The 17,765-nt window shown below is 32.4% G+C and overlaps 2 protein-coding genes and 1 long non-coding RNA gene across 4 annotated transcripts; 1 reads left to right on the top strand and 2 right to left on the bottom strand.

Moving 5' to 3' along the window:
• Nucleotides 1-730: 730 nt before the first annotated feature.
• Nucleotides 731-2,727, bottom strand: LOC101901756 (uncharacterized). The gene is made up of 2 exons (XM_005184485.4): nt 976-2,727; nt 731-913 (listed from the first exon to the last, which is right to left on the bottom strand). Exons 1-2 carry the CDS (start codon nt 2,638-2,640, stop codon nt 809-811), a joined length of 1,770 nt encoding a protein of 589 aa, XP_005184542.1. The 5' UTR covers nt 2,641-2,727; the 3' UTR covers nt 731-808.
• A 3,985-nt stretch (nt 2,728-6,712) lies between these two features.
• On the top strand, nt 6,713-8,187 carry LOC105261865 (uncharacterized). The gene is made up of 2 exons (XR_891556.3): nt 6,713-7,577; nt 7,942-8,187. It is a non-coding gene; the product is annotated as an uncharacterized LOC105261865 (long non-coding RNA).
• A 525-nt stretch (nt 8,188-8,712) lies between these two features.
• Nucleotides 8,713-15,426, bottom strand: LOC101901473 (alpha-(1,3)-fucosyltransferase B). 2 transcript variants are annotated; one of them, XM_020037076.2, is made up of 5 exons: nt 14,928-15,067; nt 11,149-11,271; nt 10,648-11,048; nt 10,401-10,587; nt 8,713-10,343 (listed from the first exon to the last, which is right to left on the bottom strand). In XM_020037076.2, exons 2-5 carry the CDS (start codon nt 11,149-11,151, stop codon nt 9,852-9,854), a joined length of 1,083 nt encoding a protein of 360 aa, XP_019892635.1. In that variant the 5' UTR covers nt 11,152-11,271; nt 14,928-15,067; the 3' UTR covers nt 8,713-9,851. The 2 variants fall into 2 exon arrangements, with proteins under 2 accessions (XP_019892635.1, XP_005184540.1); XM_005184483.4 differs by lacking the exon at nt 11,149-11,271 and having other exon boundaries at nt 14,928-15,426.
• Nucleotides 15,427-17,765: the final 2,339 nt, after the last annotated feature.

The raw sequence follows: 17,765 nt of genomic DNA, 5'->3' as shown, positions 1-17,765 counted from the left end.
ATCCAAATGTTCAACTTTGTTGTAATTTTGCACATACCAGTATTTTTATCTGTATTAGACGAATAATGAAAACTTACATTTTAACATTTTTTAAAAATTATTAAATATCTCATATAAATTGAAGGGAGTAACCAATATAGTCCAAACATGGCACGCCGCAATATATGTAGGAGTCAAAATATTTTTAACTAATCGAAAATTGGCTGAGGGTATACATCTGTCGGCTGATACTTTTTATCTTGTTAATACTCAGAAATACCAAAATCTTCGTGTCAATTCCAACTCGTTTGCGAATATTCATGGAATATGATGAAGAAACATGATTAAAATGGTAGTAATATTCCAAATGTGATTATATGTTATAAGCTAACGGACGTATTAAGAATTCTTTTTTTGACTTGGGAACAATGATGAATGAACATAATTTTTCAATTTATTTAAGAATTATCCTTTAATGCCTAATTTTGAAGTTCGAACATATTCCTATACCAATATTGAATTTAATTATTTAATTAACTAACCCACAACGGATTTAGTTGGAAATTGGACTTAAACCCTCATATTAACGAAAATCGAAAAGTATGTTTTTCCTACACTTCGACCGATACATTACATTGAAATAGCAATACTATCATTGCATGAGCAAATTTCTGTAATAATCCGAGCTTTCTCGTGATGCCAACAGACATTCAAGCATATAAACAACAATTAATGAAAATGAAGATCGTCATATTTTTACCACTAGTTCTATCTTATTGGAAGTTCGAATCGGTATTTTATTTCAGGTACTTAGGTATTTCATTAATATTTATGCCTTAATACTATTTTTGCTGGTTTCAGTTATATTTTCGATATTATCGATTTGTAAAACTTCGTCCACATTCAATGGTCCTTCTAAATCCTTAAGAGACAACTGAAATAAAGATTTTTGATTTAAAATATTTTCCAAAAAAATTAAACGATGTAGGTACTAACCAGTTTTACACTGTACCCCATAGCCTGCAGAAGTTGGACTTTGAGTCGTAGTATTCCAACAGGTTGATTACTAAATTGCAATGTCTGACTTTTTGTCATAATTTCAACAAATACATAAGAATCATGCGACAACGAAGAAAGCTGGACAAGTACTCCTGGAATATTTATACCATTGATAGGACAGACAATTGCAGCAGACGCCACCGAATTTTCTTCCCTCAATCGAGAAAGTAATGTGTTGTATGGAATATCAGGATTTAATAAATACGCTGGAACAGAAGACTCAATGTTAAATGATTTAAAGCCTTTGGTTAAGGGCATGCACCACGTTGGCTCTTCAATTTGTGCAGCTGATAGCAATACGGTTAGCCGACTGTCTACTTTAGGTTGTTGTCGTTTGGGAGACGAATCGGACTTTATTTTAATTGCGTTTTGCAAAAGCTCCTTAGATTTTAAACCCAAACTCCACAATGATAAACATGCTTCGACAAGTTGATCCGGAAAGTATTTGAATTCATTATTATACACCATACGTAGAAGTACATCTTCGACTGTTTGAAGTTCGTGCGGAGTCATGCGACATTTTAACTGGAAACAACACCAAAGAAACGTAGTTATATCCTTGCCTCTTATACGGTTGACATAATTATCTGTATTATTTTTACGCAATTTGGCTATGAACTCTTGCACTAATATTTGCATACATTCCTCATTATCCCAGAGGTTGTCGGCAAACAATGCAAAAATATGTATTTGACCCCGAGTTTGAAATTGATTTATTTGTTGAGAATTCATACAGATCTTGGCAACATGTTCACAAACTTCGTCTGAATTAACTCTTTGGAAGCGAAGAGATTTTATTAATGTTATTAAGAGTGCATCATTTCCACTTTTAACTGTAGACGTTCCTAAAACTTCTTTGACAAGTCGTTGATTAAATTTCTCATTTTCTATCTTGGTGGACGTTTTGTAGGCAGCGCTAGCTACCAAAGCCACATCCAAGGTACTCAACTCGTCTAAAAATGATTCCAAGTGTAAATGAAGAAACGAATTCCACTGCTTCTGTAAGTTATTTCTGGAGATTTTCTTTGAAAGGCCGAAGTAAAAGCTGACTTGAACAAATAATTCTTTAAATTTACAACCATCTTGTAATAAGGTGTCATATAACTTCTTCATGCCCTCGGAATAAAAATCCAATCTTGTCATCCAATTCGGAATTAAAAACAAGAACGCATACATTGTTCGCAGAATAGTATCCACATTCATATCACATAATTTGTCCACTGCATAGCGGTCCAATTCATTTAAAACTTGGGCAAATTTTGAGGGATCTGCATTTGACCTATATGTCGATGCGTACACTATTATTGAGGCAAGTTGATCCGCTGAAGTCTTGGACAGTTCTTTGTGAAAATACTTCATATCACTAACGGGAAAAAAGTCAGCATAACGAACCTTATTGGGCACAATCTCACATATATTGTGTCTTTCGATAGCTACGTGCTTTGCAAACCTTGTGAGGAGCGTACCGGCCTCATCCGATGTCTCATACAGTAGATCTTTAGCGCTGAAGGATGCATATGTCTGACTTATATTCCCTAGTCTGGAACAGCACTGACTTAAATATCTCCATTTTATAACCGATTTTAGACTATTGGTAAACATTTCACTCAACTTTATAAAAATTTTATATAATAAACATCAGTGCATGTGGTTTCGTGCTGTCATTATCGCAAAGAAAAATAAAAGAAATCGGTTAATCGTTTTTTTTTTTGTCGATGTTAAGTATAGTACACACTATCATTTATGTTCAGTTATCGTTTGCTGGCTAGTGGGCATTCCATGGCCTATTCCACACCAGAGATGGGCATAATACACTGTATTTTTAGTGTACCAATAATTTCACTATCACTATTCATTTAGTGGTAGTGCATTTTTTTATTACACTACCACTAAAGGGTTAGTGATAGTGAAAAATTAAATTGCAATTTTTTTTGAAATATCACTAAATTTAGTGATAGTGCATTTTTTTTTAATATCACTAAATGGTTAGTGGTAGTGCAATTTAATTTTTCACTACCACTAACCCTTTAGTGGTAGTGGAATAAAAAATTGCACTACCACTAATTATTTAATTCTTAGAGCATTAAAAATTTAGTGCAATATACCCAATCCTGATTCCAGAACTACAAGAATGTAAATTTTTTTGATTTTAAAACGTTTAATACAACATTGTTGAAAATCATAGAGACTGGAAATAGAGTGATCGCCCATAATGTGGCGTTTCCACTGCACTTCATTCGCTCTCTATTCGTTGTTTGACCCATAACTATGAAAAAACTAGTTAATTCTTCACACAAAATTTCCTGAGCGAACACTCATATTTGTACGTTGTTCAAATCAAATCACTCTCAGAACAACGAAAAAATGTCTCCCATCCCTATCAAATGAGAGCATTTATCGAAAAAATAAATTATGACATTTAAAAATTAAAAATAGAAAAATTTAATGAAATTTTAAAAAATTTTGGGAAGACTGAAAGTTATGAATGAAAACTACAATGTTAAATGGCGTATGTACATTCAAACGAAAGTAAATTTTGTTTTCTCTCTCTCGAGGTACGCATTTGGTCCACGAGTTGAAATTTCCACAGAAAACTGCTAACAAAAGAGGCAATATTTTCAAAATGTTTCTATCGGCAGAAAAATGTTTGACAAGTGTCTCTCCAACAGAATTTAAAAATGGAAAAAACAAAAATATGATCAAAATGTCAACATTTACACAAAAAGTTGAAAACGTGAATGAAAATTGTAAAATTAATGATATAATAAATCTTTGGGAGGAAAACAATAATTTCTTCTATTCATATTAGTGAGAATTTCATGTATTTTCGTATAAATTCCCATTAAAATCAACAAACAAAATTTTTGAAAAAAGGAATTATTTTACTATGAATTACGAATCGTGCCGTATGAACGGGTTAATTCGTGTACCTAATTCTGAGAGCGAACAACGTTGTTCGGTTTTCAATGGAAACATGCTATAATGCGTAGTCTAGCGTGCCAAAGAGGGAAATTTGCGATAATAGATGTCCAATCGTTGTTGTCTCTTCATCATCCTTATGCTACGTTCACATGGCACGTGATTCGCTCTCTATTCCTTGTTCGACCATTAATTAAGATATATCTATTTAATTCCTCACACAAAATTTGCTGAGCGAACAAAGATTATAGTTTTTTGTTCCATTGTCCACACTCGGAACTAAGATGAAATGTTTGCCATCTCTAACAAATGAGAGCATTAACAAAAAATAAATTATGACATTTAAAAATTCAAAATAGAAAAATTTAATGGGATTTTAAAAAAAATTGGAAAGACTGAAAATTATGAATGAAAACTACAATGTTGAATGGCGTATGTACATTCAAACGTAAGTAAATTTTGTTTTCTCTGTCATCCACACAGAAAACTGGAAACAAAAGAGGCAATATTTTTAAAATGTTTCTATCAGCGGAAAAAAAGTTTGATATAAAATTTGTTCAAAATGTCAACTTTTACATAAAAACATGAATGAAAATTGTAAAATTAAACGTTTGATGCTTTAAAATTTGATATTGTGTTGGGTCTGTGGTGTACCATTTTTCCTTTTGCTAAATCATCAGCTTTTTCGTTTTTACAGTGACCTGCTACCTAAAAGGTATTTCAGGGTACATTTACTTCTCAGATTTGTATCAACGATTGAAGAAGATACAGGCCTGAGTCTACTGTGAATCCAGGCATATTCTTTGCTCGAAATGTATAGTAGCCTTACAGGAAGTCGTTTATATATAGATAACTTTTATACATCCGTACAAATAAAATGATGAAATTCTATGTATCGGTTTATCTCCTATATGGAATTGCTTTCCGGTTTCACTTATTTCAAATATCCACGAATTTTAGATTTCCATATTACCTAAGCCTACCATATGTTGAATATACAATTTTTCACTGATACTTTATACAAACTTAACATCTCGACTTTAGATCAATTGCATTGTTAATAGTTGAAGTCATGCAACAATTGTTTATGTGTAAATGAAAGTCGAATTCAAATTACACGAATTTTTTGACATATCAAATTGATACCAGCTAGCTGAAAGGGTGCAAAATAATTTGCCTCAAATTTGATATGTCAAGTAAATTCGCCTTGCTTAAATACTACCAGGTATTTCTACCATGGACCAAACTAATATCTTTTGGTTTGGTTGAAGTGAATTCAGTGAAATCAACTGAACCTTATGCCATGTTTACGTTAGAACTTTTTGTAGGTTTAACCTACTTTGAGAGGATTTATTTGAAGTAAAAGTAATGTATATGACAATTTAAATCCAAATCCAGTGGGTTAACCCACATATATATAAACGTACTGTTATACTCGAATCATCATACAACATTAGGTGTGTCTGGTTAATTTTCCTGCAGGAATTGTCCAGCAAAATCTTTCTGAGAGAGTAAGGTGGTTTTATTCTCTTTTGCAAGGAAAATGCGAAAAGTTAACAGACGGTATTTCTGTAAAAGCTTGCAACTAATCAGCTGATTTGTCAAAACAAACCATTTTGTCCCCTATTATTAAAATAAAAATAAAGGAAGCACCACCAATTTTATAAGTTTTTTAAATAAAAAGGAAATTAGCAATTAAACAAAAATGTGAGCAATGAAAGAAAGATAGATTTTATGTGTTCCCCGGAGTCCTTTAAATTTGTTGCTAATGGCGTTTGTCTAAAAACGTTGGAAATAGCCTTTTATTTTCTTATTACATATTAATATTTACGTTTTTCACATTTTGTAAAGTTTATCTGAAAAACAATTAGTCTTGTCATTCCAAAAAAAATATTTTAATATTGAAAGCACAAAAAGAAATAAACAAACAATAGAAAACATCTGATTGAATGTCGATGAATGGGATGAAGAAGAGTTGCAAGTGATTGCAAGAAGAAATAGGTGTGTCTGGTTACCATAAAATTTGTAACAATTGTTACAAATTGTTACTGGAAGTCGTCTGTTAACCCGAAAGTTCTGCAAAAGAGAGCGGTTGGAGAGATAAATTTTGACAGTTCTTTCAGTGAGAGTTTGCAAATTCTTCCTGGACAAATTTCAATCAGATGTTTTCTAATGTTTGTTTAAATTTTTTTGTGCTTTCAATTTGAAAATATTTTTTTGGAATTAGAAAGACTAATTTATTTTTGGAGAACAACTTTACGAAATTAGAAAAACTTAAGTATTAGTATTTAATAAGAAAATAAAAAACTATTTCCAACATTTTTAGACAAACGCCATTAGCAACACGTTTAAAATTTCCGGGGAACCCTTCAAATCTATCTTTCTTTTATTGCTCGTGTTATTATTTTATTGCTAATTTCCTTTTTTATTTCTAAAACTTATAAAATTGGTGGTGCTTTCTTTCTTTCAATTCTTTTGATGGGGGACAAATTGGTTTGTTTTGACAAATCAGCTGATTGCTTGCAAGTTTTTGCAGGGATTCCGTCCGTTTACTTTTCACAGTTTTCTTGCAAAAGAGAATAAAACTACCTTACTCTCTCAGAAAGAAGTTGCTGGACAATTCCTGAAGGAAAAGTAACCAGGCACACCTAATTTGTCCAGCAAGAATTTGCAAACTCTCACTGAAAGAACTGTCAAAATTTCTCTCTCCGATCGCTCTTTTGCAGAACTTTTGGGTTAACAGACGACTTCCAGTAACAATTGTTACAAATCTTAGGGTAACCAGACACACCTATTACCACCTACATTTATTGTCAAACGGTTTTTCGCCTAGAGGAAATAACATTTCAGCAATTTTCTATATTGTCAATTTTGACAAAAAATATATTTGACAATAGGTGTGTCTGGTTACCCTAAAGTTTGTAACAATTGTTACAAATTGTTACTGGAAGTCGTCTGTTAACCCAAAAGTTCTGCAAAAGAGAGCGGTTGGAGAGAGAAATTTTGACAGTTCTTTCAGTGAGAGTTTGCAAATTCTTGCTGGAAAAATTTCTTCTTGCAATCACTTGCAACTCTTCTTCTTCTCATTCATCGACATTCAATCAGATGTTTTCTATTGTTTGTTTATTTATTTTTGTGCTTTCAATTTGAAAATATTTTTTTGGAATTAGCAAGACTAATAGTTTTTGGAGAAAAACTTTACAAAATGTGAAAAACGTAAATGTTAATATGTAATATGAAAATAAAAGACTATTTCCAACATTTTTATTTAAAAAACTTGTAAAATTAGTATTGCTTCCTTTGCTTTAATTCTCCTTATGGGGGACAAATTGGTTTGTTTTGACAAATCAGCTGATTAGTTGCAAGCTTCTGCAGGAATACCGTCTGTTTACTTTTCGCATTTTCCTTGCAAAAGAGAATAAAACTACCTTACTCTCTCAGAAAGAAGTTGCTGGACAATTCCTGCTGGAAAAGTAAACAGACACACAATTAGTTTTAAAGCAATGTCGTGGATATTTTGAACGTTCAGCATACTTTCGCTGTACGATGGTTATACTAAAACGTGTACCTCAATTTCAAAGAATTCGTTTGGATAGTCATTCAAATACAGAATATTGAAGGTACAGTTATATGAAGACCATAACAAAACGTAAATAGCCAATTTATCAAAAGAGGCGGAAAAGACTGCAAGTGCAATGTAACCAGCAACAGAGGAAAATACCCGTTACGAACATCCAATATTTAATGAAAAAATATGGAGAAACAAGGATATAGGCCAACTTCCAACTTATCCTCCATGCCAACCAACGACTTCCTTAGTTCGTTTGAACTCTACCGTGACTACAACAGATGTCAAATCAACTTAGAAAATTTCGCATTATTTTGATGAACTGCGAACTTAAAATACCCTCCATTATGTGTGGGAGTGTATAAATAAAACAAATTAAAACTTTTCTCTTTTATTTTTTTTAATATTTATTTCAGATATTTAGTATTGCACTTAATTACACAAAACTTAAACCATAACGCATAATATCTCCTTGTTTATATTCCCTCATATTGGACTTCAAACGTAACGAAAAAAGGTAAAGCTTTTCAATCATACCTAAGATGGAGAAGTACATGAGCAAACCACAAATACCAAAACAATTTACTAACATCGGTTCCACTGTATAACCCCGAAATAATAGATTTTCTTTAAAATAAAACGATGTGACATCTTTTAAAAAGTTATCTTTTCCATATTATGCTAACCAAAATAAGATTCAGAAATTTCTGTATTTTATTTCAATGAATTGCTGGCCGTTTACTTTCACATTGAGGTATCGTACGCACCTACATTTCTCAGTGTCCGCTGAGGTGGTAATAATATTTGGCTTGACAACAATTAAAATCTCTTTGCCCATGGGTGCATTGTCGTAACAATTGTTTAGACGCCAAAGAAAAAATTTCGGATGCATTTAGTAACGCCATAATGCCCTGAATGGACGACGATACCCATATTCCAGCTTCTTTTTGAAATATTTTAAGTCTTTAAGAAGATCTGCTCTGGCCCCCGGCTGGTGTGCAAACTGCTATCCAATGAATGAATATTCCTGTTCCAAAGACAACTCAATGAACGATTTAGTTTTGGAAAATGATACTGCATTATACTATAGTATAGAATTTGATAATTGTTTTTATTTGGACGGAATCTGGCCCTCAGTCAAATTTACCATTTAGATATTGAGTGGACCTAAAAAATATATCCTTAAGTTTTGTCTAGTTAGAAAATAGTAAAATTTATTCTTCCGCGGACAATATTTATCAAAATATTGTACACTGGGGTTGATGCATTGATACAATATTTAAGATAAATTTGTTTATATCCTGCTAGAGAGATTTTTTGAGTGATTCTTGTCCATTACCGACGGCGATTAGCTCTTTCTCATTTGAAATTGTTATATGTCAAAGTCATGGTAAAATTAAGAAGGTAAAGTCATTTCAAATAAGCATATCCATCTCTGCATTTTCTGTAATATACCTTATCAAATTTAACTACATAAAAACAGGTTTCCATCTCTGATTTGTGTATATACAATGGATTTATAAATACAAATTTCGACATTGTGATGTCAAATGAATAATTTTTGAAAAAAAATGTAGACATATGATTGTTTGACTCCACCTCCTTGATTCTACCATGGTCACCGTTTATATACTACATACAGAATACTTTAAAATAATTGAAAACACAATCGAAAGTAAATATTATCATTAGTAATTTGACACCTATTGAAGTTGTCTGGCGAATTCAAATTATGTTAACATCAAATGTAGGTATCAGCTGGGCTTGCTTGTCGACCTTATAATGGGCCATGGATAAGAACATGCACAATTAATTTGGCATGTTTAGCCAGACAAATAAAAAAAATTAAAATAAATCAGTGTCCTACCTTGATTTCATGATGACAACTACATATCCTCCGCATTACTTGTTTATTTGTAATACAATAAAGACCGAGTTGATGTAAGAACATGTAGACGATTATTTTCTGCCTTAAGTAATTGCCTGCCTTTTTGTAAAATGACACATGAGCAGCTTGACATCATGTAGTGGTATATTGAAGTCATATTATAAGGGAAAACTAAGGGAGGATTCTAGTCGGCTCTGATATCCCTTTGTGATACGTCTCCAAATATGCGATGTCATGATGCCAAGCTCTCTACGTATAATCTTAAGAAAAACTGGCATCAACTTTTAAGTTGGTAAATTCTCATGTCTGTTTACTGTATCACCTTGTAAATCGTTGTCATATTTTAAAATAAATTTATACAAAATTATACCTTTACTTATTTCTAGTGACCATATTTTTTATCTGTGATATTTTTTGTTGTCCGTCTACGGAGTTTACTTAGCATTTGCCTAATGATAATTCTTTATTTAATATGTTTGTGAAATCTTCGTTCGTATAGTTCTTATTCCTTCTAAACAATGTATCCAAAATGCGTGCTTTACATTTACCAATGTTCATAATGGAGTACCAATCATCATAATTTGATACCTTTGCATACATTGATGGATAGACTGGGTCGTGAGCACATTGATAATGTCTTTCAGATGCCATAAGACTCTCGCTCTTTCTTTTCTTTAAGTCATGCACATGTGAGCAAACGGCACATTCAAAACTTTGAAACAAATCACCGTTATGCATTGCAGTCTTTCGCATGTTGAGATCATTTAGAAGACGTTTATTAGTAATAGGCTGCAGCATGTTGTATTTATGGTTTAAATATGAATTATAAGCTCGATCGTCGGCATCTAATTCCTTAAGATACATTGCTAGGGATTCAGGACTTTTGAAATCTCTTACATCTATAAACGACTTTTCATTCGGTGACCAATCCTGAAAGTGAAGAACTATTATTTTATTCTTAACCATATTTAAATGCAAATATAATACTTTTATAGAAGGTGATCCGTAATAAATAGGTATTGATCCCGCTATGAGAGGCCTCCAAAATTTTTCTGTTATGTAATCCTCACAAACTCCATTTTCATACGATATTACAAATTTATAGCGACCTATGAATTTTAACAGTTCCGGCGCATATAGGTTGTTTAAATAGTCGTGCTGTAATTTCTGCAATCTTTATTAGAGAAATATTATTATTCTTTGTTTTTTGTATGTCTTTTTGATCAATGTGTACCTGTCTGGCAAATTTCGATTTTTTAAACAGGTTCCAAATGAGTCAACTTTAATGTAATTCATCAATTCCTTCACGTAGTCATCACGCCCAGACATTGTATCACAGTCAGACTGAATGAATAGAACTAAAGCATGATCTTTGTAACGTGATTTTTCTCCTATTGGTATTGTATAGGTGGGACAGGTCAAGTTTTCAACATTAGTCAAATAATAAGTTGTCAATGGCACATTACTATTTCGACTGAATGTTGATGTAAAATTGAAATGCTGTAGCCAATCATTATATGGCATAAATGGTACATTTCTTGGCGATTCCTCGTGTATCAAAGCCCATATGTGATGAGGCAGGCGTGGTAGAGGGAAATCATCAGTTTTAACGTTTGATCCATAAAATAAAATTGCCTAAGGCATAAAAATGTATGTATTAGACAAAAATAGCAATTCAAAGATTCTAAAAAGATATTTTTTTATTTTAAACTAATAAATGTGAGCAGTTTACTACCATGTTTTTCCGTTTACGCTTAATAGAAATCTTTTTCCATCTTTTATGTTGGTAAAATTTTCCAACTTGGTTTGCTCCGTACCAGTGTTTATACTACAATATCCGATTTTCTCTTTATGATATCTAAAAAAATAAAAAAATAGTAGATTCTTGCAGGTTCAGGGACAGAGCAACAATATGTTCGTACTAAAGTGACTGAAATATATTTATGCTATTACATTAATTGTGACAACTAATTTTGAGCCATATAAAAAAACCTTCCTTTTAATACATTTAAAAGAACACTGGCCCATGGCATAATTACAGAAGGTAGAACAAAGCTAGCCCCTAAATACAATTTTTTCTTTTGCTGCCCTTATTCTATCAAAAAATATACACATTTTTTGTATGGGTTTGTATTGCTTTGAATAATAAATACAATAATTTCAAATTCGACTGCAAAATAAATGCATATTTTCGACGTTAATGGACAGCACATTGTACAATTTTGGGATATTGTCCTAAAATTTTAGATTCAATCTTGTGCTTTGGTTGCTTAATTTCAAAGGAACTAGAAAAATACAACTATGTGCTGAAGTCTTTTAGTGTCAAATAGACTTTTAAATATGCAACAGTTGGTTTTGTTTATTTTTCATTTTTTTCCACAAGATTGAATCTAAAATAGTAGGACAATGCAGTTTTATCACAAAATTGTGCAATTTGTTACCCGTTAACGTCGGAAGTATTTATTTTGCAACCGAATTTGAAATAATTTCAAAAAAAAAAAAATTATTCAAAACAATACACACATACACAAATTGTGTATTTGTTTTGACAGAATAAGGGCACCAAAAAAATTGAATTTAACGTCGGAAGTATTTATTTTGCAACCGAATTTGAAATAATTTCAAAAAAAAAAAAATTATTCAAAACAATACACACATACACAAATTGTGTATTTGTTTTGACAGAATAAGGGCACCAAAAAAAATTGAATTTAGGGGTTCTGTAATTGTCATGGTAGACTACATAAAGAACATATATTTATAATCAGCATAAAATTCTAATTCGATTTATAGTGTCAATTAGACTTTTGAATATGCAAAAGTTGGTTTTGTTTATTTTTCATTTTTTAACAAAATTCTTATACTGGGGAAAAATGGCGAAACAAGAATGGAATTGTGGGGTTATTCCACAAGATTGAATCTAAAATAGTAGAACAACACAGTTTTATCCCAAAATTGTACAATGTGTTGCCCTACAACCTCGAAAATGTCCATTTATTTTGTTACCGAATTTGAGAAAATTTCATGGTACAATGAAGAGAAGGTAGGTCAACTTTGAAAAAATTGCAAGTATAGAGGTCTACCTGTTTGGCTTGTAATGTCAGAATTAGTATCAAAGCAATACAAACTCAAACAACTTGTTGCATTTATTTTGAATAAATAATTGAAAAACGCGATAATTGAATGAAAGGTCAACACTTCTTTTCAAAATTATGTACTATATATCTCTAAAGGATTATTTCGCATGGATGCATGGTACAATGATATCAAGGTAGGGCTATGATACCATATTATTTCAATTTTTTTATTTTCTTGGCTTAATATGTCATCTTTATTTGTTTATGTATGTGTTTTCTTTTCAATAACAAAAAAATTGATCAGAAAATATTAAAATTCGGATGTTTTCAAAATGTTTATTTCAACGTAAGCATCGACAAAATCTAGAGTTTTTGTAGCGAAATAATCCTTTAGAGATATATGGAACCTGGTTTTAAAAAGAAGTGTTGACCTTTCATTCAGTTATCGCGGTTTTTTAATTATTTATTCAAAAATAAATGCAACAAGTTGTTTGATTTTTAATTGTTTCGATACTAATTTTGACATTACAAGCCAAACAGATAGACCTCTATACTTGCAATTTTTTCAAAGTTGACCTACCTTCTCTTCATTGTACCATGCATCCATGGTACAATGAAGAGAAGGTAGGTCAACTTTGAAAAAATTGCAAGTATAGAGGTCTACCTGTTTGGCTTGTAATGTGAGAATTACTATCAAAACAATAAAAAACAAACAACTTGTTGCATTGATTTCCAATAAATAATTTAAAACCTCGAAAACTAAATGAATGGTCAAAATTTCTTTTCAATATCATGTTCTATATATCTCTTATGGTTCATTTCGCGACAAAAACTGTAGATTTTGTCGATGCATTCGTTGCAATAAGCATTTTGAAAACACCCGAATTTGAATATTTTCTGAACAATTTTTTATTATTGAAAAGAAGACACACACATAAGCAAATGAAGTTGTCATATTAAGCCAGAAAAATAAAAAAAATTAAATCATATGGTAGTTCTGCCCTACCTTGAATTCATTGTACCATGCATACATCCACAAAATGTGTATATGTTTTGACAGAATAAGGGCACCAAATGAGAAAAATGTATTTAGGGGGTACCTTTGTTCTACCTTCTGTAATTGTGCCATGTGTCCACGTTTTGGATAGCCAAATAAAGGCACTTCCCGATATTCGGTATTTCAATTTTTTCGCCAGTAGTACGTAGTACGAAATTGTTTCAAATTTCGGCCCGACCGAACTTAATGTGTTTTACTTGTTTTTTTTTTCTGACATTTTCATTCGTATTTCGGAGAAAAATATGTCCAAATACGTTTCTGTATAAAATTTCAAAATAGAAAATTTTAACATTAACAATTGAACAATTTATTTTTTTTGTGTGCTACAAAAAGGAATAAAAGAGACGAAAAAGGTGAATGTTTGTAATTGGAAAATATAACAATGGGATGAATGTTAAAAATGATAAATTTTTACAAGGTTATTAGTCGATAGATTATAAGAAATGTATCAGCGGTATTTGAGTAGTAACAAATTAATAACTAGTAAGTTCGGCCGGGCCGAACTTTGAATGCCCTCCACCATATGAAACGAATTTGAGAATTTTTAAAAAAATAAAATCCATTAAAAATTCTGTTGAAATCTTAAAAACACCGAATATAGCCGATATATTGGTGTCTCTACGACGTGAACCTGCATAGGCTTTGTTTGTCATAAGTTATTACCATATTCAATTTCGAAACTTGAAATAAACGGTGAATAATGTAGCTAAAAATCATCAAAATACCGAATATCGGGAGGTACCGTTATATGGTGGCTGTATGAAAACGAGGACCCACATGGCCCATTTACGAACTTAACGTGCCTACTGGCAAAATATATACGTCTGCAAAATTTTAACATTCTATCTCAATTCGTTCGAATGATAGCGTGATTACAACAGACAGACGGACAGGCAGACAGACACAAAAAAGGACATCGAAATAGCTGATCAAGAATATATATACTTTGCTGGGTCTTACATGAGTATTTCGAGGAGTTACAAACGGAATGACAAAGTTAATATACCCTCCATAGTATGGCGGAGGGTATAAAAATATACTTTGTTTTGCGTTTTCATTCCAATACTTGGCAATTAAAAAACAACAGCAAAATTATCTGTATTTTGTTTCTGCTTTCTTGGAATTCGCACTGCTCATCTAAATGACTAACTGTACTCACTTCACTCCGTTCATAATCCCGTCATTCTACGTAAACAATAAGATATGTAACAATTTGTATTTTTTATTCATCAATGTCGTAAAAGATACGAGCTGCCTTTATAATAATAAGGCTAATAAAAATTTAACGATAAGTGGTACTGATTTTTGTCCACATACATAATCCCTAAAACCTAAGTAAAAGTAGCACACCATGCTGAAAATTACATTAAACATACTTACGCCAGCATCGCCCAATTTGTCCCTTTTTGTTGTAAATCTGCAAATGTTACTTAGGTCACAAATTCTCCTCGATTCATAACCACCTTCCACCAATGGTGTCCACCATATTATCAGCGGAACATCACTTGCAGACTCCAACGTCTCCAAATGGGGCTTCCCATTGTTTTCGGATGGAAGGATTTGGCATACGGCAAAAAGAAAGCCAATAATAGCCAAAGCAATTAACAGTTTCCTCCATCTACTGAAATGCAAATGGATCATTTTCCTGGAACGCAAGATATGTGTATATGTGCAGTCGTATTTTTCTCTGATTGGCCCGTATTTTTGTCACGATACAAGCTTTTAAAACAAAATGCTACATCATTGACAGTTAATTTTAGTTCCCTCTTTAGTCTTTCTAGCGATTAATTAACCACTTCTTCAGTGTTGCTGGATTTGAGTCGACTTTGTTTATTTGTATTTAATGTTTATCAGCATTGACGTTGTTTCACTTATCAATATGTACTCAGTTTGCCGTGAATGATAGCACAAAACAAAAACAGCTGTTTTTATGACCAAACAAATCGTAATAGTGATGGAAATTTTATTAAAATTGTATGAAATATTACGGCTTAAGTTGAGTTCAGGGGCTATGTTCGGATTGACCTGAAATTTTTACGACGTGTAGATCTTTTTAACCGGATTACGGCAAGGTAATTTTTTTGGGGGGAAATATCCGGTTACCAGGTTATTCGACCCGGAAGTTCGGATACAAAATCCGGGTTTTATCCGGTTGTACAAAATGGGTATCATTTGAAAGCTTATGGAAATACCATTCTAAAAAGTGGTTATATGGTGGGTTGGTTTCCGGAGTAATACAAAAAATTGGTATTTTTGTACCGAAACTTTTTGAAAAACCCATAAAAAGTCATGGGGTATTAGAAACTGCATACTACATTGTAGGCTACGATCTGGCCTTTCCAAAAAGGTGCTATAGGTATTGATATCTCTTGTAGGTCCGAAGATATTAGTCTTGTAAATCATGAAATTGAGATTTCCTCCACTAATATGTATCTTTTATAGCTTTGTAGTTCCGAAGATATTGACTTTAAAGTCGAATTCTAGCTACTTACAAATTATAATATTTACAAAAACTATGGATCGCGTAGCCGGTGTTGGACATACCCTAGTGGAGAAAATCTCAAGCCCCGGCCGAAGGCCAGCTACTTACGAAAGTTACAATGTTTACTAAAACTATGGATCGCGTAGCCGGTGTTGCACATACCCCAGAGGAGAAAATCTCAAGCCCCGGAAAAGGCTGGCTACTTACAAAAACTATAATGTTTAGAAAAACTATGGACCGCGTAGCCGGTGTTGGACATACCCCAGAGGAGAAAACCACAAGCCCCGGCCGAAGGCCTGCTACTTAAAAATGCTTTGATACATATTAGTGGATAAAATCTCAATTTAATGATTTGCATCACATATATCTTTGAACTATAAGAGATATCAGCACATATGATACCATTTTGGAAAGGCAAGAATATAGGCTATAATTTAGCATGTAGATCTTAATACCGCATAATGGGTCTATTTTCGAGTTTTTAGGTGTTTTTCAAAAAGTACTGGTATAAAAATACCAATTTTCTTGCATTACTCCGGAACCAATAACCTTATCATATGACAATTTGTTCGATACCAATTTGGTACATAAGGGTTTTGTAGGACCAGACAAAAACTTTATTTTGTATTCGAACTTTCGGTTCAAATAACCGGGTAACCCGGTATTTCCCCCACGAAAAAATTACTTTCCCTTAATCAGGTTAAAAAAAACACCTGCCGTGAAAATTTCAAAATGATCCGAGCATAGGCCCTAAACTCAAGTTTGCAAATTCTTCCTGGGAAAGTTTATAATCATTTATTTTATTTGTGTGTTCTTTTTGCAACTTTCTCTCTTTTTTTTTTGGTTTTCATTGTGTGTTCGAAAATTTCTTTTTCTAAGAACACGTCTGAATTTCCCTGACCTTGGTTTATATTAAATTAGAATATCATTATGAAATGAGTGCAAGATAGGATACAGCTACGAATCATGTTCTTATTTGTATGGCTGGTAATAGAAGTAAAAAATATATAAAACAAGTTAAAAAGCAGTAATTTCGGCCGGGTCGAACTTTGAATACCCTCCACCATTAGAACTAATTTGGAAATTTTCAAAAAATAAAAACCGCCAAAAATTTTGTTAAAATCTTAAAAATACCGAACATAGCCGTTATATTGGTTTTATACGACGTAGACCTACATTGTTGTCATAAGCCATTACCATTTTCAAATTCGAAACATGAATAAACGGTGAATAATGTAGCTAAAATCATCAAAACACCGTACATAGGGAGGTACCGTTACATCGGAGCTATACGAAGACCTGGACTTGCATAGATAATTTTCTGTTATAGCCTGTAGCATCCATTACGAACTTCAAATACGACATCTCCAACAATTTCGGTGAGTATTGTATCTGAAATCGTCAAAATACCGAATATAGGGTGGCAGTTATATGTGGGGCCTATACAAAGTCCTGCACCTGCATAGACAACTTTCTGTCATAGGCTGAAGTATTCATTACGAACTTCAAATACCAAATTTGAAACAATTCCGGTGAATAATGCGCTAAAATTATCAAAATACCGAATATCGGGAGGTACCGTTATATGGGGCTATACGCAGACGTATACAGACAATTTTCTGTAGTATCTCTTTGGAACTTCAAATACCAAATTTGAAACAATTTCGGTAAATAATGTCGCTAAAATCATCAAAATACTGAATATCGAGAGGTCCCGTTGTATGGGGGCTATATGA

This window comes from Musca domestica, unplaced genomic scaffold (genome assembly GCF_030504385.1).
Source record: "Musca domestica strain aabys unplaced genomic scaffold, Musca_domestica.polishedcontigs.V.1.1 93, whole genome shotgun sequence".
Lineage (NCBI taxonomy): Eukaryota > Metazoa > Arthropoda > Insecta > Diptera > Muscidae > Musca > Musca domestica.
Note: the sequence above shows the minus strand (reverse complement) of the source record. Positions and strands in the feature narration are given on the sequence as shown.

What these genes read in the sequence shown, in the direction of transcription:
- LOC101901756 (XM_005184485.4), bottom strand. Translation starts at nt 2,640, where the DNA reads ATGTTTACCAATAGTCTAAAATCGGTTATAAAATGGAGATATTTAAGT. An exon ending in TGGGGTACAGTGTAAAACTG is followed by an intron (nt 914 to 975) that starts GTTAGTACCTAC and finishes TCTTTATTTCAG; the next exon opens with TTGTCTCTTAAGGATTTAGA.
- LOC101901473 (XM_005184483.4), bottom strand. Translation starts at nt 15,188, where the DNA reads ATGATCCATTTGCATTTCAGTAGATGGAGGAAACTGTTAATTGCTTTG. An exon ending in ACAAATTGGGCGATGCTGGC is followed by an intron (nt 11,049 to 14,927) that starts GTAAGTATGTTT and finishes TTTATGCCTTAG; the next exon opens with GCAATTTTATTTTATGGATC. An exon ending in ACGGATCACCTTCTATAAAA is followed by an intron (nt 10,344 to 10,400) that starts GTATTATATTTG and finishes CTTCACTTTCAG; the next exon opens with GATTGGTCACCGAATGAAAA.